At 31.6% G+C, this 24,798-nt stretch overlaps 1 protein-coding gene across 2 annotated transcripts; it reads left to right on the plus strand.

The window, feature by feature from the left end:
- The first annotated feature begins 7,610 nt into the window (after nucleotides 1-7,610).
- Nucleotides 7,611-24,367, plus strand: LOC134722149 (mesenchyme-specific cell surface glycoprotein-like). 2 transcript variants are annotated; one of them, XM_063585711.1, is made up of 12 exons: nucleotides 7,611-7,921; nucleotides 10,109-10,327; nucleotides 10,946-11,129; nucleotides 11,466-11,595; nucleotides 16,936-17,047; nucleotides 17,795-17,971; nucleotides 18,484-18,555; nucleotides 18,892-19,130; nucleotides 20,181-20,401; nucleotides 20,939-21,039; nucleotides 21,472-21,522; nucleotides 23,998-24,367. In XM_063585711.1, the coding sequence occupies exons 1-12, from the start codon at nucleotides 7,711-7,713 to the stop codon at nucleotides 24,060-24,062; spliced, it is 1,782 nt and encodes a 593-aa protein (XP_063441781.1). In that variant the 5' UTR covers nucleotides 7,611-7,710; the 3' UTR covers nucleotides 24,063-24,367. The 2 variants fall into 2 exon arrangements, with proteins under 2 accessions (XP_063441781.1, XP_063441782.1); XM_063585712.1 differs by having other exon boundaries at nucleotides 17,798-17,971.
- The last annotated feature ends 431 nt before the right edge of the window (nucleotides 24,368-24,798 follow it).

The following is a 24,798-nucleotide window of genomic DNA, read 5'->3' on the forward strand; positions in this document are numbered from 1 at the left end:
TCTTTGGCTGCCTTGCACCCTCGTGTAATGAACGTTTTAAATGAGAAGGCAAGAAATTCAGCTGTGTTGGTAACTGTAAATGATACCGCTCTGGCCTGCCTTGCACGGTCTCTTGTATTTAAAACTGTCAGATAATTATAAGATAAGCAACCTGTATTTCTAACCAAACTAGACATTCAAACTTAACAAAGAAAGTTATATCGCTTGTCAAGTTGATGGAAATTATGACACAATTACATTTTCAACGTTTTGCCGCCATTTTGGTACCGGAAGTAACCATATTTTTCGTCATTTATGTATTGTTTTGTTGTAGTTTAGGAGCTGTTATTTACGCTTCATCAAAACTTACATTATACCATACCTATAACATATAATTCAAGGATTTGCGAAATGTTGCCAATTGGATATAACACCATATGCAAAATGAGCGGTGGCCATCTTAAAAAAATGGAAATTTTTAATGGCCAGCAGCTGATGTTTTTTAATTACCTTTATACCTAATTTTAGGCTTGTATCACGATGTGCACAATTATTTCCATAATATCTAAAAAAAAGTCAAAAGGTTTAATATTGTGACTCATTTCGTAATGTTCTTCGATTTATCGATCTAAATCATATAAAAATTACGCAAGTATACGATAAAGACCGAACTAACTTAAAAACATAGGGATAGTCACTGTTCCATAAAATGACAAGTAAAAGATACAAGCTATAGAAACAAGTATGACAAGTAGCTTCCAGTAGTATGTCATCATATATCTGAAGGTGTCCTAAGATCTATTAGTAGTGTATGAAGAAATAATTACCCGAACACAATTTAGCTTCTGTACATATTTGATATTCTTCTTTCTTTCCAATACATTTAGCCCCGACACCTGACGGAGGAGGATTAGCGCATGTCCGGAATCTGGTCTCAAACTGGTTAGTGGTTTCACATGTTTGTGTGCAGTTTCCCCAACTTCCCCATTGAGACCATTCACCATCAACTAAAAACAAAAGATATCATAAATGTTTGTCATAGCTAATCACTGTATGTAAGTATACATAACGAGGTTCATATCGTCATTTTTTAGTTTGCCGCAAAATATCGAGTTCGCTTCGTCTGTTTTCGTTCATTTTGTACACGTTTCTTGCTTCAAGTTTGATATTCTTCTCATTCTTGTATAGTTATTAAGATACCAGATTAACACGAAGTTTTATTAATCAAAATCTATAATTAAGGCGTAAAAAGTAAAAAAAAAAAAAATACTGAAATTAGAGGAAAATCAATTCGAAAAGTCCATAGTCACATGACAAAATTAAATAACAAAACGCATCAACAACGAATGGACAAGAACTGTCATATTCCTGACTTGGTACAGGCATTTTAAAATGTAGGAAATGGTGGATTAAATCTGGTTTTATAGCGCTCACCCTCTCACTTTAATCACAGTCTCAACAAATTCCGTTTTATTTACATTGATGCGTTAACTAAACAGACACAATAAATATAATAGTCAAAATAAGAGTATATAAGTCATTATCTTGTAACAATTTTAAAAGGAGCAATTTAACAGAAAACAAAAATATCTACTATCTACAAACACATTCATTGATTTGAGTGTCTGACGTCAGAAAATTGTATACGTCACATAAAATATTCATACTTTATGAGCATCTTTTATTTAGGGAAAACACATCGAAGTTTTATATTAAGCAAACAGGTATAATATTAAGAAACAAGCAAGTTTTTTGGAAAAGCTTAAAATATTTCGTAACATCCAAACAATTATCAAAATTTATGTAAATTTTCCATGTGTTACGGGTATATAATCCTAGTTAATACGATACTCCACAGATTTTGCTTTTTATCATTATTTCCTTGATAGAGGATTGCTGCTCACAAGAAAGCTATTAAACTAAGATTTTAAAGTGGTGAAATTGAAATCATCGCTTTGTAAATTTTACAGACGCCATCACGATCTGGTTATCCTTCGGGAGCATCTGAGATCACCCTCAGCTTTTGATAGAGTATTGCCCAGACTTTAGTTTTCTATGTTGTCTTTTGTTTTGTGTATTGTTGTTCGTAGGTTTGTCTTTTTCCTTTTAAGCCATGGAGTTGTTAGGTCATTTTCGACTCATGCGTTTGAATGTTCCTTTGGTATCTTTTGCCTTTTTTTATATAAATTATCAAAATATTATTGAAATTATAAAGTATGGGTTAAATAAACTGGTATTAACAAATGATATCCAACGAGAGACTATATCGCACGTGCTTTAAGTGCATTAGTATTTCCCGACCTAAGATATCTCTATTTTGCATATTTATACTATGTTAAAAACTATATAACTCAGCGTTTACTTACTGAAAATCGTCATTTCTGTGACGATGCAATTCATACAAATTCCGGAGAAATATTGAACTTTTTTTCAAATCTACGAATTTTCTACAAGGAATGTGACGTTTGTTCAACAATAAAACATATGAAATTGGAGAAGCAATTTCAACTTGCGATATATGTACAAACCTGGAGGAATACAACTGTCTTCTGCTCTTGGTACCAAATAAGCATAGGCCACTACGCACACCGTTAAACCTCCAATAGATAACCCGCTGAAAAAGGCAAAACATGAACAAAATCTGTTCTGCGGTGGTTTAGTTATAACTTGGATGGTGTGATGAGGAGCGACTTTCTTAGATGTCATCTCTGAACATGAATAGCTCCTGACAAATGGAGCTTAGTTATCGTTATAATCTAAATGTATGCAGATTTAAGACACTGTTTTGGACCTTTTAAGGTCTTCTTTAAATGTATTGATCAGCCCAAAGATCATGAGAACGATTCAGATTCAACATAAACATAATCATCTAGGTGTACAAAATAAAATAAAGTTGTGATTCAAATACTGTATGGTGCTTATGTAATTATATTTTATGAGATATGTAATTAAATTTTATGAGATATGTAATTATATTTCATGAGATATAGTTTAACAAGGTGCTATAAGGAACATCATAACGCGATTCTGAACATTATCTTTTTTTTTTTTTTAAATTAAATGAATAAATAAACACATATTTTTATTGGATATTGATTTTGAAGATTTTAAGAACCTTTTTATAAACCAGCTATTGTAGGTATTTATTTCGAAGAACATTCAAAGTCGTCGCCGCCAATTTTTTTCTTTAAATATTATTAATATTCTGTGATTTGGGTTTTTGAACCTAAAGCTTTATATGTTCGTAGATATAGGAAGATGTTGTGTGAGTGCCAATGAGACAACTCTCCATCCAAATTATTTAAAAAGTAAACCATTATAGGTTAATGTGTTTTCGTGTTTTCGTGTTTTCGTGTTTTCGTGTTTGTTATAACGGCGTCACTACCTTGAGTGTTTTTAATAAATGATTAAGCATAGATGACCTTAGATGAATTATACTATTCACATCAGATCACTCTTGTTCTAAGCTACCTGGGTATCAAAGTATTCATACTTAGCTTCCAAAGAGATGAGATCAATTTCTTCTCAATTTGTGTCATTCAAAAGGCAAAATATTACCTTTCCTTTTGGTATTTGAATAACATAGAGCTTATAGAGATTTTCAAAAACATCGAAGTAGAATTCAACTGGACTGTTGAAGCTTTTTTGAAACATAATTGCTTTCACACGTTTCGGTAATCTTAGATTAATTTTCAACATAATTTTTGGTAAATGTTTTGAATCTGTCTGTTTTTGATCTAGGCTTTTATAATTTGAGCGTATCTTTAAATATGAGCCATAATACTGTTGGAACCTCAAATAAAATCAAATTAAGAAATGAATGGGAACGGGTAGTGTCAAACAGACAATAACATGACTATAGTACACACAAGAAATAATGTGAATGTTAGAAAGAAAAACCGGAAGATAGTAATTCGTTTTTAAAACTTTCTTATTTAGAACAAGTTGTGGGAAAATTTCTCAATCTTTTGATGGGTTGGGAACTAGCTTATAAAGACTAATTCAGCAAAATGCTGCGGGCGAAATGAATTAAAATCTTCTAGTTTAGGTTCATTCGCATTTATCCAACTTTTTAAAATTTAAGGTAGTAAAGGTAAAAAAAAAGTTAGATAGATGAGATCAAAGGTAATCAAGAACAAAGTTTTTTTTTTGACAGGTGAAAAATAAGACTGAAAATTAGGCTACCCGGATTAAATTTTCTGTAGTATTATTTAGCATAGCATGTTAAAATGTGCAACTGACATTAAGTTGAATAGATGTAATTTTAATCATTTAAAGTATTTTAAAGTTTTTTAACCGTTAATTCAAACGTGAACTGGATAGAAAATTGTCAATGAGATGGAGCTGGTTTGTGTAATAGATTCTCTTCATTCGTTTTTTTTTTCTGTTCTTCTGACCAAATGATCCAAATTGGACAAAATATAAGTTGAATACGTTTAAGGTAGATCACAAGTATATATTTTTTGAGACAGATTTTTTTTATAATTTGCCAAAATGAAGATTTGACTAAGCTCTTTTCAAAAGTTTAAATAAAAAGTATGGGTCACCGTGCTATTTTTCAAGCAATGAGTCATTGAAAATTGCCAAAATTTGGTTAGTTTGTTCATGAAAAAACACATTAGTGTACATAAAAAAAAATCTATGAGATAGAATTTTGAAATAAATTGTGAGAAGAAAGGTTTCATAATATGTTTTGTGAAAATAAGAAGAAACATGGTGTCAGCGAACTTGTTTTCTTGCTACAAGTAAAAATAAAAAAATTCCCTATTAGTCCAGTATAAATTTTGTACTCTTATGATTATTCCATTTGTGTTATTTTGGGAGAAAAACGAAAATGAAGGCGTCCGGATATAAAATAACAAGTTTAATTATAAATTACAAACATTTCCAAACCATTTTGCTAGCTTCCCTTCGCCAGAGGTCAATAAAATTTCTGCAGCAGTATCTAAAGTGTTGTTGTTATCAGACTTTCTACATTATAAGTTTTATTTATTGTAATGAATGTTCATAATATACAGATAAACGCTTACATTTTTGAAATTAATAGAAAAAAAATAAGATTTTTTGGGGGGAAAGCAGGAGCAGGGCTTGAAATTGATTAGAGAACTACATGTAAGAATTGATAGTAAAAAGCAAATACACTTTATTTTCGGAGTTTTAAACGATTTCACGGGTGTGTTCTAATACATATATGTAAATATACAAACAAAATCAATAGCAATTTAAGCACATTAGTAATAAAATACTGGCACAGAAATATCAATAGCACACCGTGACTAAATGAATGTTCGGTAGATTCATTTATTTAAATGTTGATATAAACATATTACTGATTTGTGGGTTTCTTCTGTATAATTGATGAAACATTTATTCATTATTGACATTATTCGATATATACTGAATTTTGTTTTAAAATAAAATGTAACAAGTTTACTATCGCCTATTTTTATATCATATTTTGTAGATAATATACAAACATACAGGAACAAATTTACTGTCAAATTTTAAAAAGACACCTTATTGTTCCCAAACAAACAACCCAATAATTAACAAAAATAAAAGTTGGCTAAATGATAATACCTTATTTTAAAAAGTTGGATAAATGAGAAGACACCTCTATTTTCATTTTTTGTTGCTAAGGTATCATCAGTTCAGGTGCATGTGCTTTTGGAATGCCATGGTTTACCATATACTTTTCTGAATTGATTCTTTTCTTTATTTATAATAATAATTTATAATATTTAATAATTTATAATATAATTTTTTAATACTTTTCTGAATTTATATTTTCAAAATTGATATAACTTCTCTGAATTTATACTTTTCTGATTTTCTACTTTTATTAATTATAATACTTTTATAAATTTATAATACCTTTCTGAATTTATACTTTCACAAAATAATATAACTTTTCTGAATTTATAATTCTTTTATAAATTTTTGATACTTTTCTCAGTTTATATTCTGTTATAAATTTTTAATACTTTTCTAAAAGATAAATTCTAGTATTCTTTTAATTTGTGTGGCGTTTCGTATTCATATATATTCATATTATTATTTTACGCGTCTGGATTTTCCATTGAAACTAAACATCACTACAAATATTATAACACATCATTTATGATTCATTTTGGAAAAACTTTATGAATAACAACTTAAACCAGGAAGTCAATGTTCACACATCTTGTTATGTGTCACCCGGATCCTGAACTATTTACTGTTAAAGGAATTTCTCAATTTTGTCTTTTTGAAACATTGCATACACATTATTATCACCTTAGTTTTAATATTTGTTTATTAATAGTCCTTAGAACATGAGAACGATCAGTTGGGAAGGAAACATCTATATTAACTATAATTAAAATCGTCTCCATTAACACCAGAAAGAGTACTGGATCATGAAATCTGCAGTACCACAGACTAATAATAACATACGGGCATTGAAAAGATTACATTGAGAAAACATTGAGAAATTTCCATTTCTATTTAGCAATATTTCAGCGCCATCTTCATATTAAGTATAAAGCTCTTCGTTGATACAATATCCCAGAGCTTAGATTTCCAATCATGATTTTCTTTATAGAAAGTTGTTGCTTACTTGAAGCTATTGGACTTAGAGTTCCAAGCGGCAGCATTAAAAATGCGTTCTCTTTTTGAGCCCGATTGTAATTCATTGAATCTAATTTTCATTTTATATCATCAATTTTATGGTCAGTGTGTATACTCCGGATTTCTGTGTTCATTGTATAAATGTTGTATATGACTGATGTACAATCGATCCCATGTTAGTGCATTTTCCCTGTTATTCACGAGTTTTATTGGCGTATATCGGAAGGCAATGTATATATATTGAAAAGTTGTAAAAAATTATCAAAGGTACCAGGATTATAATTTAATACGCCAGACGCGCGTTACGTCTACATAAGACTCATCAGTGACGCTCATATCAAAATAGTTATAAAGCCAAACAAGTACAACGTTAAAGAGCATTGAGAACCAAAAATTTCAAAAAGTTGTTCCAAATATATCTAAGGTAATCTATTCCTGGGATAAGAAAATCCTTAGTTTTTCGAAAACTTAACGTTTTATAACAGGAAATTTATAAAAATGACCATATAATTTATATTCATGTCAACACCGAAGTGCTGACTACAGGGCTGGTGATATCCTCGGAAACGAAGCGTCCACCAGCAGTGGCGTCGACCAAGTGGTTTAAATAGTTAACAAAGGTACAAGGATAATAATTTAAAACACCAGACGTATGTAACAACTGAAATACGAAAGTCAAACGGGCAATATATTTTTTTAGAAATATGCATATATGATATACAAAAAAATTGGTCAACCGACATGATAAACACCATCAAAATTCTTTTTACACAAACTTTATTCTATGGACTTCAACGAATCAATACACTATAGTAACACAATTGTTTTGAACTTGTTATGACCTCTCAACTACAATATAAACCTTGACGAGGTTTAAGAACTTTTTGACCACATCACTTTTTAGTACATAATTGACAGACATATAAATCACCATCCTCGTGTACACTGTAACTCTAGGCATGCATGAATGTACAAATAAGAACGAATGGTGTTTAAATCTTGTTTTACTACAAAGTCAATTATTGTACACAGTCATGTATATATAGATCTTACTGATTTAATATAGTCTTTCATTTTGAGGAAGTCCGGTTCTTGGTGACAGCTACTAAACAAAATTACAAAATGTTACAATTCATAATTATTTACACTTTCACTACTTGTTTGTGTGTATTTTCCTCACCGATATTTAAGGATAAAGTTACTTTGGAAAAGTTATCTACATTATATTTGCCGTATAGTTATGACACAGATGGAACTCCGTTATACAAGTATTCTAGTGGAGCCATTGAACAAACAACATATGATCCTGAAAATTATATAGTATATGCTGTAGGTAAGTATAAATGCGTTTTCAAGATTGTTTTTATTTATCTTTTTATCTATTCGTTTATTAACTAAATTCCTTTTAATATCAAAAAAGGAAAAATAGTTTTACTATGACGACATTTAATGATTTTAGGGTAGCATTTCGAGAACACATACGGATTGTATACAGTAGTTACAAATATAGCAAAACAACAGGGAATTAATCTTATTGAAAGACACGATGAACCCACGATTTATTATATTTTCCTGTTAATTAACTCTTTTGTTGCCGACATGGTTACAAGTTTTTGATTTGTCACCCAAAATCTGCTCCGAAAAACATCCGAACTTGTTCTTGTATGTACAGAAGATCACAGATATTTTTCTAATGTCGAAACTACAACCTGTACCCTTTTCTCGACAGTGAGCTTCCAAATTACTTGTTACCGGGTTTATAATAACACCAGTAACACGACGGATGCCACACGTTGGAGCAGGATTTGCTTCCCAATTTGGAGAACATGAAATCACCCATAGTTTTTGGTGGTTTCGTTTTATTCAGTCTTTAGTATTCTATGAATTTAAATTAACGGTACCAATTTTCTTGCACCAGATGCGCATTTCGACAATACATGTCTCTTCAGTGATGCTCGTGGCCAAAATATTTGAAAATCCAAAGCTTATATAAAAGATGAAGAGCTATAATCCAAAAGGTCAAAAAAGTATAGCCAAATCCGTGAAAGGAATCGGAGCTTTGCATGAGGGAGATACATTCCTTAATTTATAATAATTTATAATATTTTGTAACAGCAAATTTTAATAACACAAAAAAATCCGTATTTTTCATGCCAGTACCGAAGTACTGGCTACTGGGGTGGTGATACCCTCGAGAGTGTTTTGTATACTGAGAGTTTGATTTAGAAAATAAAAGAGGTCAGGTTCGATAATAACGAGTTTCGCTCTTGTCGTGTAGGAACAATAGTATGGGCCCTTTATTGATTTGATAAATATGCTTCGCGTCGATTCCGATCCATATTTTTAGGTCGCTTGGTCCAAAGTCTTCTTTTTTTTTTCTTTTTTTTATCTTTACACAATTTTCACATTTTGTTTTCTCGTTATAAAACAGAGGATTGTCACTTGAATAATGATCCTTCATTTGTTTGAAAATGACACTCTACATCGATTTCATACATTATTTGAAGACGCTGAATTGTTATAAACGTGTTACATGGTGTTTTGTCAATTTAAAGCCCTATTTTATCCATGTTTTGTCCTGTATCGTACTACCTGAAATCAATCTGTATTTACATACAATACAGTTCTTAAAAATATTTAAACCAAATTTTCATCGTTTACAAAATGGGTTATTGGTTCAGAGTTTAAAATACACAACGATTTTTTTTTAAAATAAACCGGGAAAACAGGGCGTTGCTTTACTTCCACATCAAAATGATGCTGTTGAAAGCAAATCATATTAACAGATAATGATTTAAAAAATACTTATGAAAAATAAATAAATATTCAAATGTTCAATGATGATTTGTCATTTATGGTTAATTTGAACTCAGGTTACATAACATGTCGGTGCACTGATTGTATTACAAGATATGTAAATAATATTGTGAGAAGATGTTTTTTCCATCATACATCATACTTGTAGCCAAATAAGTAATTCTACATTACTTTATTGATGATGATAGAAATATGAAAGGTAAACGGCACCATGTAAGGAATGTTTTGATTTCTGTAAACTATATATGCCAAAATTGGGCCTAAGTGTCCGTTCTTCTTTACACCCCTTAACCAATCGATGCTGTTAGCTATGATACATGGAAAATTTTAAAATTCCCTTTTTCCTTTAATTTTATTAAATCCGTATCTAAAAAGGAAAGAAACTGAGAATTGGGTTGGTAGGTACCACTTTAATATGACAATCTTGATAAACACAAATATTGTATTAGTATTAGTCTCGGAAGTTTACAGAATTCAGTCAGAACAATTTCAGTTGTGATTCAGAGGGGGAAAAGAACCGTTTAATCTGAAAAAAAATAATCCTTTTTTTGCACAAAATTGACCTTTCATATCTATTTTTATATAGAATTACATCCACTCTTATTTATCAGATTTCAGGATTTACAGATTTGAAGATTACTTAAAGGTGACAAAATGTATTTATTCCCAAAATGAAAATAACATATATATGTAATTCTTTTAGGTGGAAATATTCTGCATGTTATTGATGTAAAAAACGTCACATCTCCGAAGATCCTTCATCATATGGAGATTGATCATGTTGATCTAACAGACATTGAATATTGTGGTGGATACATTTTCGTTTCAATGGATAATATTTTGTTTAAAGAGGAGGGGCGTGTTGTTGTATACAGAAATTTCTCCACATCAGAGCTTATGGTCGAAAAATATAACATAACAGGTAAATATTGTTCAATCGTGTTATTTGTTTGTTTTAACGATTAAAATATATGTACTTGTGGTAAGTATGGCACAGCAATAATATCAGAAAATTAGTTTGAATTAACATTATAACTTTAAAAAAGACCAGACATTTTTTTTTAAAGCAAACGCACACGTGTTTTGTTTCTTCCTTCTATTTCGATGCATTATTGTTTACAAATGTGTATACTCAGCAACAATAGAAACGCACCGTGCAGCTCTTATAATTTCTTTGGAAACAAATTCAATTGCATATCATTTTTGAAAAAGATTGAAATTATTCAAAATGTTGTAACAACGTTTCAGAAGTCATTTATAATACAAAGTCTGTAAAAATGAGAATTTTTAAAATCCTTTTATTTGAAATTAAACAACATAAAAAAATATGGAATTGTATGTGACAATCATTCAAGTGGGAGGCTTAGCTAGTTGTAAAACAGGATTAATCCACCATTTCTAAATAAGTCAAGTCTGTACCAAATGTGTGTGAAATTTGCCTGTGTAAGTTAGAAACATTTTCATATTCTAGGCTGAACTATGATAAACGTACATTATTTTTAACGCACACTATATTTTTGCTTGTTTATTTACGTTTTAGTTGGGTCTTTACCCGATATGGTCTACCCTTCAAAAGACTGCAAAACAATACTGGTTGCTGTAGAGGCGGAGGCCTATCAAGATAATGGTAGAATTGTAGATCCAGAAGGTGGAGTCGGGATAATCAAAATTAAAAATGACAAAGCAACGTATAAAAAGTTGGACTTCAAAGAATTCAATTCAAAGTAATTATGCAAAGTAATTTTCTATTTGTGTGCATTCTATTATTATTATTAGTGCTAGATAATACATCCTTAAACAATAATTGGTGGAAATAAATTTAAATTGAGTGTTTATTCAAGATAATTATAAATTGATTTATCGTTAATTGCTTTACGACCATTTGCAAATAATTCATGCATATTTAGGACGATATTCCCTGTATCAAAGAATGGGGAAAACCTATATTTAGTGTGAATACAAGATAAAACTCAATTAAACTAAAATTATTCTAAATTTAAGAAAAAATCTCGGCAAAAATAGCATGTCTTTGATGTTAATATATGATGACTGTTTTACAGATGGTCAGATTTAGAATCCAAGGGATTACGTTTTATACATAGAGTTAATAACAACAACTTCTCCAATGATGTGGAACCAGAATATATAGCATATAACAAAGATTATTCCAAAGCTTACGTTTGTCTTCAGGTAAACAGAATATTTAGCATATAACAAAGATTATACCAAAAACTTACATTTGTCTTCAGGTAACCAAAATATATAGCATATAACAAAGACAATTCCAAAGCTTACGTTTGTCTTCATGTAACCAGAATATAAAGCATATAACAAAAAATATTTCAAAAGCTAACATGTGTCTTCAGAAAACCAGAATATATAGATTATAACAAAGAATATTCCAAAGCTTACATCTGGCTTCAGGTAACCAGAATATATAGCACATAACAAAGATTATTCCATAGCTTACATCTGTCTTCAGGTAACCAGAATATATAGCATCAAACAAAGATTATTCCAAAGCTTACATCTGTCTTCAGGTAACCAGAATATATAGCATCAAACAAAGATTATTCCATAGCTTACATGTGTCTTCAGGTAACCAGAATATATAGCATATAACAAAGATTATTCCATAGCTTACATCTGTCTTCAGGAAACCAGAATATATAGCATATAACAAAGATTATTCCAAAGCTTACATCTAACTTCAGGTAACCAGAATATATAGCATCAAACAAAGATTATTCCAAAGCTTACATCTGTCTTCAGGTAACCAGAATATATAGCATATAACAAAGATTATTCCATAGCTTACATGTGTCTTCAGGTAACCAGAATATATAGCATATAACAAAGATTATTCCATAGCTTACATCTGTCTTCAGGAAACCAGAATATATAGCATCAAACAAAGATTATTCCATAGCTTACATCTGTCTTCAGGTAACCAGAATATATAGCATATAACAAAGATTATTCCAAAGCTTACATGTGTCTTCAGGTAACCAGAATATATAGCATATAACAAAGATTATTCCAAAGCTTACATGTGTTTTCAGGTAACCAGAATATATAGCATATAACAAAGATTATTCCAAAGCTTACATCTGTCTTCAGGTAACCAGAATATATAGCATATAACAAAGATTATACCATAGCTTACATGTGTCTTCAGGTAACCAGAATATATAGCATATAACAAAGATTATTCCATAGCTTACATCTGTCTTCAGGTAACCAGAATATTTAGCATATAACAAAGATTATTCCATAGCTTACATGTGTCTTCAGGTAACCAGAATATATAGCATATAACAAAGATTATTCCATAGCTTACATCTGTCTTCAGGTAACCAGAATATATAGCATATAACAAAGATTATTCTAAAGCTTACATCTGTCTTCAGGTAACCAGAATATATAGCATCAAACAAAGATTATTCCAAAGCTTACATGTGTCTTCAGGTAACCAGAATATATAGCATATAACAAAGATTATTCCAAAGCTTACATCTGTCTTCAGGTAACCAGAATATATAGCATCAAACAAAGATTATTCCAAAGCTTACATGTGTTTTCAGGTAACCAGAATATATAGCACATAACAAAGATTATTCCAAAGCTTACATCTGTCTTCAGGTAACCAGAATATATAGCATATAACAAAGATTATTCCATAGCTTACATCTGTCTTCAGGTAACCAGAATATATAGCATCAAACAAAGATTATTCCATAGCTTACATGTGTCTTCAGGTAACCAGAATATATAGCATATAACAAAAATTATTCCATAGCTAATGTGTGTCTTCAGGTAACCAGAATATATAGCACATAACAAAGATTATTCCATAGCTTACATCTGTCTTCAGGTAACCAGAATATATAGCATATAACAAAGATTATTCCATAGCTTACATCTGTCTTCAGGTAACCAGAATATATAGCATCAAACAAAGATTATTCCATAGCTTACATGTGTCTTCAGGTAACCAGAATATATAGCATATAACAAAAATTATTCCATAGCTAATGTGTGTCTTCAGGTAACCAGAATATATAGCACATAACAAAGATTATTCCAAAGCTTACATCTGTCTTCAGGTAACCAGAATATATAGCATATAACAAAGATTATTCCATAGCTTACATCTGTCTTCAGGTAACCAGAATATATAGCATCAAACAAAGATTATTCCATAGCTTACATGTGTCTTCAGGTAACCAGAATATATAGCATATAACAAAAATTATTCCATAGCTAATGTGTGTCTTCAGGTAACCAGAATATATAGCACATAACAAAGATTATTCCATAGCTTACATCTGTCTTCAGGTAACCAGAATATATAGCATCAAACAAAGATTATTCTAAAGCTTACATCTGTCTTCAGGTAACCAGAATATATAGCACATAACAAAGATTATTCCATAGCTTACATCTGTCTTCAGGTAACCAGAATATATAGCATCAAACAAAGATTATTCCATAGCTTACATCTGTCTTCAGGTAACCAGAATATATAGCATATAACAAAGATTATTCCAAAGCTTACATCTGTCTTCAGGTAACCAGAATATATAGCACATAACAAAGATTATTCCATAGCTTACATCTGTCTTCAGGTAACCAGAATATATAGCATCAAACAAAGATTATTCCATAGCTTACATCTGTCTTCAGGTAACCAGAATATATAGCATATAACAAAGATTATTCCAAAGCTTACATCTGTCTTCAGGTAACCAGAATATATAGCATATGACAAAGATTATTCCATAGCTTACATCTGTCTTCAGGTAACCAGAATATATAGCATATAACAAAGATTATTCCATAGCTTACATCTGTCTTCAGGAAACCAGAATATATAGCATCAAACAAAGAATATTCCAAAGCTTACATCTGTCTTCAGGTAACCAGAATATATAGCATCAAACAAAGATTATTCCATAGCTTACATCTGTCTTCAGGTAACCAGAATATATAGCATATAACAAAAATTATTCCATAGCTTACATCTGTCTTCAGGTAACCAGAATATATAGCATCAAACAAAGATTATTCCATAGCTTACATGTGTCTTCAGGTAACCAGAATATATAGCATCAAACAAAGATTATTCCAAAGCTTACATCTGTCTTCAGGTAACCAGAATATATAGCATCAAACAAAGATTATTCCAAAGCTTACATCTGTCTTCAGGTAACCAGAATATATAGCATATGACAAAGATTATTCCATAGCTTACATCTGTCTTCAGGTAACCAGAATATATAGCATCAAACAAAGATTATTCCAAAGCTTACATCTGTCTTCAGGTAACCAGAATATATAGCATATGACAAAGATTATTCCATAGCTTACATCTGTCTTCAGGTAACCAGAATATATAGCACATAACAAAGATTATTCCATAGCTTACATGTGTCTTCAGGTAACCAGAATATATAGCATATAACAAAGATTATTCCATAGCTTACATCTGTCTTCAGGTAACCAGAATATATAGCATATAACAAAGATTATTCTAAAGCTTACATCTGTCTTCAGGTAACCAAAATATATAGCATCAAACAAAGATTATTCCATAGCTAATGTGTGTATTCAGGTAACCAGAAGATATAGCATATAATAAAAATTATTCCATAGCTTACATCTGTCTTCAGGTAACCAGAATATATAGCATCAAACAAAGATTATTCCATAGCTTACATCTGTCTTCAGGTAACCAGAATATATAGCATATAACAAAAATTATTCCATAGCTTACATCTGTCTTCAGGTAACCAGAATATATAGCATCAAACAAAGATTATTCCATAGCTTACATGTGTCTTCAGGTAACCAGAATATATAGCATCAAACAAAGATTATTCCAAAGCTTACATCTGTCTTCAGGTAACCAGAATATATAGCATCAAACAAAGATTATTCCAAAGCTTACATCTGTCTTCAGGTAACCAGAATATATAGCATATGACAAAGATTATTCCATAGCTTACATCTGTCTTCAGGTAACCAGAATATATAGCATCAAACAAAGATTATTCCAAAGCTTACATCTGTCTTCAGGTAACCAGAATATATAGCATATGACAAAGATTATTCCATAGCTTACATCTGTCTTCAGGTAACCAGAATATATAGCATCAAACAAAGATTATTCCAAAGCTTACATCTGTCTTCAGGTAACCAGAATATATAGCATATGACAAAGATTATTCCATAGCTTACATCTGTCTTCAGGTAACCAGAATATATAGCACATAACAAAGATTATTCCATAGCTTACATGTGTCTTCAGGTAACCAGAATATATAGCATATAACAAAGATTATTCCATAGCTTACATCTGTCTTCAGGTAACCAGAATATATAGCATATAACAAAGATTATTCTAAAGCTTACATCTGTCTTCAGGTAACCAAAATATATAGCATATAACAAAGATTATTCCAAAGCTAATGTGTGTCTTCAGGTAACCAGAATATATAGCATATAACAAAGATTATTCCAAAGCTAATGTGTGTATTCAGGTAACCAGAAGATATAGCATATAATAAAAATTATTCCAAAGCTAACATTTGTCTTCAGGTAACCAGAATATATAGCATATAACAAAGATTATTCCAAAGCTTACATTTGTTTTCAGGTTATTATTTTAATTGATTTTATATTATACTAGTCTTATATTTACATCCCAGAATGAAAAAAGAATGTTTGCCCATTTTGATTCCTTTAAAAATGTGGGATCTAGAATAAAAAAGGGCATCGTGTCGTCATCAAACTACGACATCAACATCGAAGAGAAAACATCGAACATGGTCCAAGACATGCGTTCAATGTTGATCCAAGACATGCGTTCAATGTTGGTCCAAGACATGCGTTCAATGTTGGTCCAAGACATGCGTTCACTGTTGGTCCAAGACATGCGTTCAATGTTGGTCCAAGACATGTGTGTTCAATGTTGGTCCAAGACATGTGTTCAATGTTGGTCCAAGACATGTGTTCAATGTTGGTCCAAGACATGTGTTCAATGTTGGTCCAAGACATGCGTTAAATGTTGGTCCAAGACATGTGTTCAATGTTGGTCTAATACTGAACGTGGTTATAAAACATGGAATTCAATGCCGGATACAAACAAAGACATAAACAGACAGAGAAAAACACTGACAACATGTATTGCTTCAGACAGTCCCGTTAAAAAATATAAAACTGTTCAACCGTCCTTGTATTACTCAATAGAAAAACCAGATAAAAACCATAAAAAGGAACAACGCACAGGAATTAAAAACCAAACACAGAAACTTTTATCAGTCATATCGGCTTTACACTTGACCTAATTTTTATCCATTGAAGTGAGCAATTTTTGAAAAGCAACTGAATATTGAATTTATTGTATTTATCAGCAATTGATTGGTGTCTGAAAATAACACAGTTTGTGAGTCAGGATTTATGCGATCTGTTTTAAGGCTTGAGCTTTCCATTGCTTCAATAAAGATTTGTAACGTTTGTTTTATGCAGGAGAATAATGCAATAGCTGTCGTGGACATTGCTACAGAAACCATAGAAGATATATTACCATTAGGTTACAAGTCATGGGAAAAACTTATGATAGACCCAAGTGACAAAGATGGTATGTTATTGAAATTTCGTGAGGCTCTTTTCGTAAAAACTGTAAAGCTGTTTAATTTTTTTTAAAATGTATCTTGCACACATTTTCGAATCTTTATGCACGAGTAAGTTAGTACTCAGTTTTGTGAAATATATTTTCTAACGACAAGATAAAGGATCTGCTTACCCTTCCGGATCACATGAAATCACTCCCGGTTTTGGTAAGGGTTCTTGTTGTAATTGTTCCCCTATTTATGACATTTTGTTCACGCATTGTTGTCAATATAATGGAATTTGATGCGACTGTCGTTCAAGTGAGAGGTTTTGCGCTAAAAAAAACAGGTTCAATTCATCATTTTTTACGTTTGAAATGTCTGTTCCAAGTCAGGAATTTGTCAGTTGTTGTCCATTCATCATTTGATGAGTTGTATTATTTGATTTTGCCATTTGATTAGGGAATTTCCACTTTGAATTTTCTTTGGAGTTAGTATTTTTGTGATTTTACATTTTGTAGAACATACAAACAAATAAAAGGCAGTCAAATTATCAAATAATGTATCATACACTTTGTGAATTTTGAAATCTAGTTCCGAACTTAAAGATTCAATTATCGGTATTCTTCATGCGGATTTTTTTCTCAATGATTAATTTTACACGGATTTCTAATCTCTTCATTCTTGTAAAACGTCTTCAAGTTTTGATAAAACATGTCAAATCTTCGATTTTTAAATTTGAAACGAAACTTAGTAAAGATTTTTGTATTCTTTAGGAGGTATAAATATGAGATCCTGGCCAATCTATGGCATGTACCAACCTGATACTATCCACGTGATATATGTTGCGGGAAAAGGTTACCTAGTGACCTCTAATGAAGGTGATTTTAAGGATTACTCAGACTTGGGAGGATTTAATGAAGAAGAACGTGTTCGAGATGTCATCTTATCAGGTATTAAACAATTAAAAAATCACTTTATCATGCGTTTGAAGCCTATCCCGGAGATACCTCTATCAGAAACATTCGAAGTCGAACAATTAAATGCAAAGGGACTTCAAGAATCAAAACAGTTGAAGGGTTATCAGAACAAAAAGGACACACATGATCAACTTTACCGTACCGATTATTATTATAAACACTGATGATTAGAATTTAGTTAATAAGAAATTATGAGGAGTTAGTGGTTTTATTTTATATCATGTTCAAGAATATTGGACATTTCCAAGCGAGATAACCCAATTTGTTTAAGAAGTTTTTATAAAAACTCTGATAGTTTTAAATTGCCTACCGAGATATAATATTATTATGGCACATAGTATCTCATATGTGTATTTAAATTAAGTCTTTATAATTTTGGTAAATTGACATAACCTCGGTTTTGAATGTATCTATGTTAATGTTCTTAACATGCTTTGTTTAAGGGCCATGAATATTAACTATTTAATTGTTCTATCTTTTTTCAGAAAATTCTTCAATTGTCAAATGGGCTGCTGACAACAACCTTTCTACGACTATCCAAGATGATAACATGCTTGGTAAAATGTTTTAACTTATAAAGGAATAAAGGAATGGTTTGCATGAAACATACATTAGCTTGTGACAAGTCACGTTCGCTTATGCTCCAATCGTGGAAAAGAGAACTGGAAAGTGGCTGTGACGAGTGTTACATATCTGTTGTAGTCTATGACACGTACGTTTGTTCATGATGGCATTGGTCAAAATTTAGAAATAACTTTGCAATATATTTCCCTTGGTTGAGAAGCCTCGAGCTCTGTGTTGACAGTAATAAATGTTCAGAGAAATCATGATAGGAGGTGTAATCTGAAATATCGTATCGATCGGGAGATTTAAAGGTTTTTTTTTAATTTTAGGTCGGTTAAAAATAACCAATATGAATGGTAGAAATAAAAATGGAACATATGACGAACTATATGCGTTTGGGGGAAGAGGTTTCTCCATACGCAAACTAGAAACAATGGAGCTCGTGTTCGATAGTGGAGACCAGTTTGAAAAGCTTCACCAACAATACATACCTCTGTTGTTTAACAATAATGGCGGGAAGGAAAGTAAAACAGTCAAACAGACATTTGACACTAGGTCAGACGATAAGGTATATATAGAATAACCTTTCATTTTCTCGCAATATAAATGTTATTTGTACAAGGCTAAGAAACTGGCAGAAAGCGAGGCTGTGTATTCCGTAGATATCATGAAAGACATTTGTTTTAACAATTTTATAGAAGCTACTTTTACCATAAGCCACCACCCAGATGTTCGGTCTTACAACAATTTTACACATGATTCATAGTTATCGGACGTTTTATTCATAAGGTATTCGGGCATGGGCAATATGTTACGTGGTCCAAATCAGAATGTCTCCCGTTTGATGGAAATCGCTAAGATGAAAAACATTTTAACAACGCATTATAAAATATTAAAACACCACCTCAAGCGTCCAACGTGCTTTTCTCAAAGTAAAAGCAAAGGATTATGCAAACCCTTATATTATCAAAAGGGACCAAAAATATTAGCAAAATCCATCAAAAGTCAACTTTTTCTTAGGATGTTGAAACATTTAAAACAAATTTGTATTTTTGATGGGGTTCGTGTTGTTTATTCTTTAGTTTTCTATGTTGTGTCATGTGTACTATTGTTTTTCTGTTTGTCTTTTTCATTTTTAGCCATGGCGTTGTCAGTTTGTTTTAGATTTACGAGTTTGACTGTCCCTTTGGTATCTTTCGTCCCTCTTTTTGTATTCATAGACGGACAATTTTGAAAATGTCTGTTTTGAAGCACTAACTACTGAGCTTACGATACCATTGATAGACCACCAGCGGCGGTATCGACTTAGTGCTGTAAACAATGAACATGATTAGTATTGATATATTTCAGATACTTTAGTGAAATAAAAGCAGATATCAACTACAATGGACCTCCGAACGTATCTATTTCCAAATAATTTAAAAAAAAAATCATTTATAATACAAGTAACGCTTTGGTCTTAACTCCTCGAGTACTTATACACGCTTAGCGTTATCGATTCAAGCGATTCTTATATATTGCAACGTTCGTCTCAAAATACCTGTACCAATTTCATCTGACAACGAAAAAAAATTTACTTGTTTTATATATGATATACTTTACTGACATTATTTTGAAGGGTCTCGAGAGTGAAAGTCTAGCAGTTGCTCATATTGGGAATACAGTTTTATTATTCATTGGAAACGAACGACCTGGTACTATATGTATTTATAAGATAACAGGAGATGCCTCTAGGCCAGAATTTCAAAGTATATGGAACGGTGTTGGAGAAACCGATAACAAATGGGAAGAGCTTTATGAGAGAAGGATGTTAAGTGGAATAGATCCCGAGGACTTAAGGTTGGTATTAAAACGAGACTGATATAGCAACAACAAAAAAACTAGTAAAGCGAGCTACTGTTTTGTTTTAGAAATGAACCAAACTAATTCTTGTAGAAAATTGGCTCCAAAAAGCGTTCTTGATTTACTTAGTAGAACGGTCGTTCTCCACTAAAAAGCCCACTAGAATTCATAAATTTCTTATAAAACTATTTAAAAACAACTTAAAGAAAAGAATTTTCACTATCCAATCTATCCCCTTGGTCTGGATGTCTTTCATCTTACAGAAGTTTTTTTTTTTTTTTAAAGTTTCGGAATATAGTTTCGAATTCATTCTGTAGCATGAAAACGTTTTGTTTTTTAATTTATTCGTTAATTTTAGATAATTGTTTGGAAACAAAGATTACAACTCCTCCAGACAAAAGGTAGACATTAGGGTAATTCGGCTATGCTTTCGATGGTCTATTCTGGTCATACAGCTCCTCCCGTGTTCGGGAATTTACACATTCTATGTTTAGGTTATAATATTGTTCTAAATGAATAATGATACTATTTCAGATACATTCCCGCTGAACAAAGTCCAAATAAGCAGCATATATTAACAGCTGCTGGCACTGTTAGTGGAACCTTTTCCATGTTTACAATAAAAGGTATTAATGGTGAGTATTTATAAAGACTACGTATATCACATGAAATTTAAGGTTAAATAGACAGATAGCAATCAAACGACACAAAAAATACGTAAGACATCAACACACAGTCACCAACACTCGAAAAGAGTGTACTTTAAATATGTCGATCATTTCCCGATTTTAATTTTAAAATTGTCGAAGAAGTACTGAAGATAACCAATGAGTAAATATCTTTCATAGATATGAATGGCTAATTAGCCCACCTGATCTAATTCTTTATTTTTTGTTGAAAAAGACAGGATGATAGTTCATCTGTATTTATGTTTTCAACTATTCCAGCGTCAAAACATACAAGAGCATAGAAGATATATTAATTACTAGTATCAAACTCAATTCAAACACGTATCCTCTACATTTGATAATAGATAAATTAATTATATGGATATTTATTGTTTGTAGAACACAATTCGGGAGTGGCGCCCACGGATAAGGCAGGCAGCTTAAATATAGGTAGGTTTGCCGTTTTTGAAAAAATATTCAATTTGCAGCTTTGGCATGTAAACCTATAAATCTTTATGTAATATCATATTTGTATAAGAGGTGGAGAGAAAAATATTGAACAAAAATAACGAACTCCAATGTAAATTCAAAATTAAAGAGGGAAGTCCATAAAAGCCGACAAAATCTAACATTAAGCTTTATTAATAATTGTTTAAAAAGTAAAATCACAAAAATGCTGAACTTAGAGGAAAATCTATTCGGAAAGTCCATAATCACATGCCAAAATCAAATAACAAAACGCATCAAAAACAAATGGACAAGAACTTAAATACTTTGCAAACTGCATTAGATGATCATGTTCTGATAAGTTTATGAAGCTTATATTTTGTAAAAACTGTGTCCAATATTATTTCAAAATAGAACACACGATTGGTAGTGACAAAACATTGACCAAATGCTGTTTGACACAGTTGAAATTTTGGAAAATGGATAGTTTAACACAATGTGAAGCGGTAATATCTATGACAAAACAGATTGATTAATTATTATGTTTTACACAATAAAGGCAACAGTAGTACACCGCTGTTCTAAAACCATAAATCGATTGATAGAAAGCAAACCCGGGTTACAAACTAGAACCGAATGCAACACATCAACCAAAAGAATAAACAACAGAACAACACAAACACTGAAGTACAACAAAACAAACGCCAACAAAATACATAGAGACGAAGTATTTGATAACAAATGCAATATTTTTGACCTGGTACAGGGACCTAACATAATTGTTTGATTCGAATATAAAAAAAAATAGTCTAGAAATATGAAGAATTGTAAATACAATTGAGAACGGAAATTATGAATGTGCCAAAGCGACAACAACCCGACCATAGAGCAGACAACAGCCGAAGGCCTCCAATGGGTCTATATGTCAGTATAACACAAGAGGGACGAAAGATACCAAAGGGACAGTCAAACTCATAAATCTAAAACAAACTGACAACGCCAGTGCTAAAAATGAAAAAGACAAACAGAAAAACAATAGTACACATGACACAACATAGAAAACTAAAGAATAAACAACACGAACCCCATCAAAAACTAGGGGTGATCTCAGGTGCTCCGGAAGGGTAAGCAGATCCTGCTCCACATGCGGCACCCGTCGTGTTGCTTATGTGATTACAAATCCGGTAAATAGTCTAATTCGGTAGGTCAAATTCATGAAAGGGAAGGTGATTGTAGTTACGACGTAAGGAACATATCCGATATCATTTGTGAAATGGTTATTCCATAACGGTCAACCAACTCGTGATAGCGTCCGTAAAATTTACGAAGGGATGATTTCAACTTCACCATTTGGAACTCTTGATTTAATAGCTTCCTTGTGAGCAGTAACCCTCTATCAAGAAAATCATGATAGGAAATGCAAGCACGGGTGTATCGTATCAATTGAGAGACATATACCCCGTATGCAGGTGCTGCTGGAATGTTGCTACTTAGAAATGGAAAATTCACAATTGGAAAGCTGACATCATCTCTTTTGTCGTAAAGTTTTGTCTTCAACCGACCCTCATTGTCAATTTCTAGATGTAAGTCAAGATATGAAGCTGACTTAACTGTATCTGTAGTATCCTTTATCTCCAATTCGATGGGATAGATGCGTTCCACATAGTCACCAAATTTTGAATTGTTTAGTGAAAGAACGTCATCTATATAGCGGAAAGTAGAGTTAAAGGATATTGCTAACTTCTTATCTTTCTTCCTAAGAAGTTCCTGCATGAAGTCAGCCTCATAATAATAAAGAAACAAGTCAGCAAGTAGAGGGGCACAGTTTGTTCCCATTGGGATGCCGACAGTCTGTTGAAAAACACGTCCTCCGAACGTAACAAATATGTTGTCAAGATACTTGAAATCGTGATTTCCGTGTGAATCTTTATAAATTTACATCGTACTAATGTAAGTTTTGTAAAGAAAAAATAAATTATATAGAAACACTTTAACAGAAAATACAGATATTGACCTAATTTTTCATCCGATATCTTAGGATGACCGTGAATGCAGTTGCGGTCATTAAATTTACCCCTGTGTAGGTGGACGAATTTCACAAAGTGAACCTTGACTTAGTCACACATGTCATTTTCTTTTTTTTTTATATAATATTCACGTTGATAAGAGGCTTAGCTTATGTGGAATGTTCCATCTTGGAGATAAGACAATCGTTTTATTCATGAACAACATTAATTCAGGTCTAACATAATAATTTAAGTGTAAACATATTTCATGATGATAAAGTTATCAAATACAATATTTGATTCAAAACTGCATTTCCATAATGCAAAAGTAGAATCATGAGCAATTGGCATAGTTGAAAACCTCAATAATTTTAACATTTGACAATATATATTTAAACATTTTTCTTGGAGTTTAGTATTTTTGTTATTTGATTTTTTCCCTATATAGATGTTAACAATATGTGTGTTGTAGGTTTTCCTAGTGTGATAATAGCAGTGCTTAGTACTTACATTCTTCTGAGATGCAGCAATTTATAACCACAGATAAAACGTATATCTGTGTATGGAACGTCATAGATTATTTACAGCATGGCATTGGGCTAAACGATCGGCATAGAGTAATTGCATGCTTACAACAAACTCATGTTCTCCTGACAAGACAATATACTCATTGCCAGTGAATATACACAGTTATGTTATTGGTAAAACGACCACCAATTGCAGGGACTAAAACTCCTTTCTCATTATGCAATAAAGTTATTGTACAAATGTATGTTCTTTTATGTAAATTAAGCTAAGTAAATGATCGAGTTGAGATCTCGAGAGACTTGATTAATGCCACCATATTTGTATGTGCCTCTTCAATGATAGTTATAGTTTTATTTTATGATAATTTCAAAACCGCTATCGGAATCAAGTATTACATCTTGTTGTCATTAGTTCATGGATAAATGTTGCTTTCTTCGAAAGTAAGCTGTGTTTGAACAGACTCAAAGGAGTTATCTATGGTTTGATGTTAGACATAATTATCAAAGTGCAAAGTGAAATAACAAATTACCAAACTGTAAAGAAAAATTGAAACGGAAAGTACATAATCAAATGACTAAATCAAAAGCTCAAATACATTAAAAGAATTGATAACAACTGTCATATTTTTGACTTGGTACAGACATTTTCTTTTGTTGAAAATGATGGATTTTACCTGGTTTTTTTTTAACAAACTAAGTCTCTAACTTGAATAAAAGAGGAACGAAAGATACCAAAGGGACAGTCA

Source organism: Mytilus trossulus, chromosome 6 (genome assembly GCF_036588685.1).
Source record: "Mytilus trossulus isolate FHL-02 chromosome 6, PNRI_Mtr1.1.1.hap1, whole genome shotgun sequence".
NCBI classification, from domain to species: domain Eukaryota; kingdom Metazoa; phylum Mollusca; class Bivalvia; order Mytilida; family Mytilidae; genus Mytilus; species Mytilus trossulus.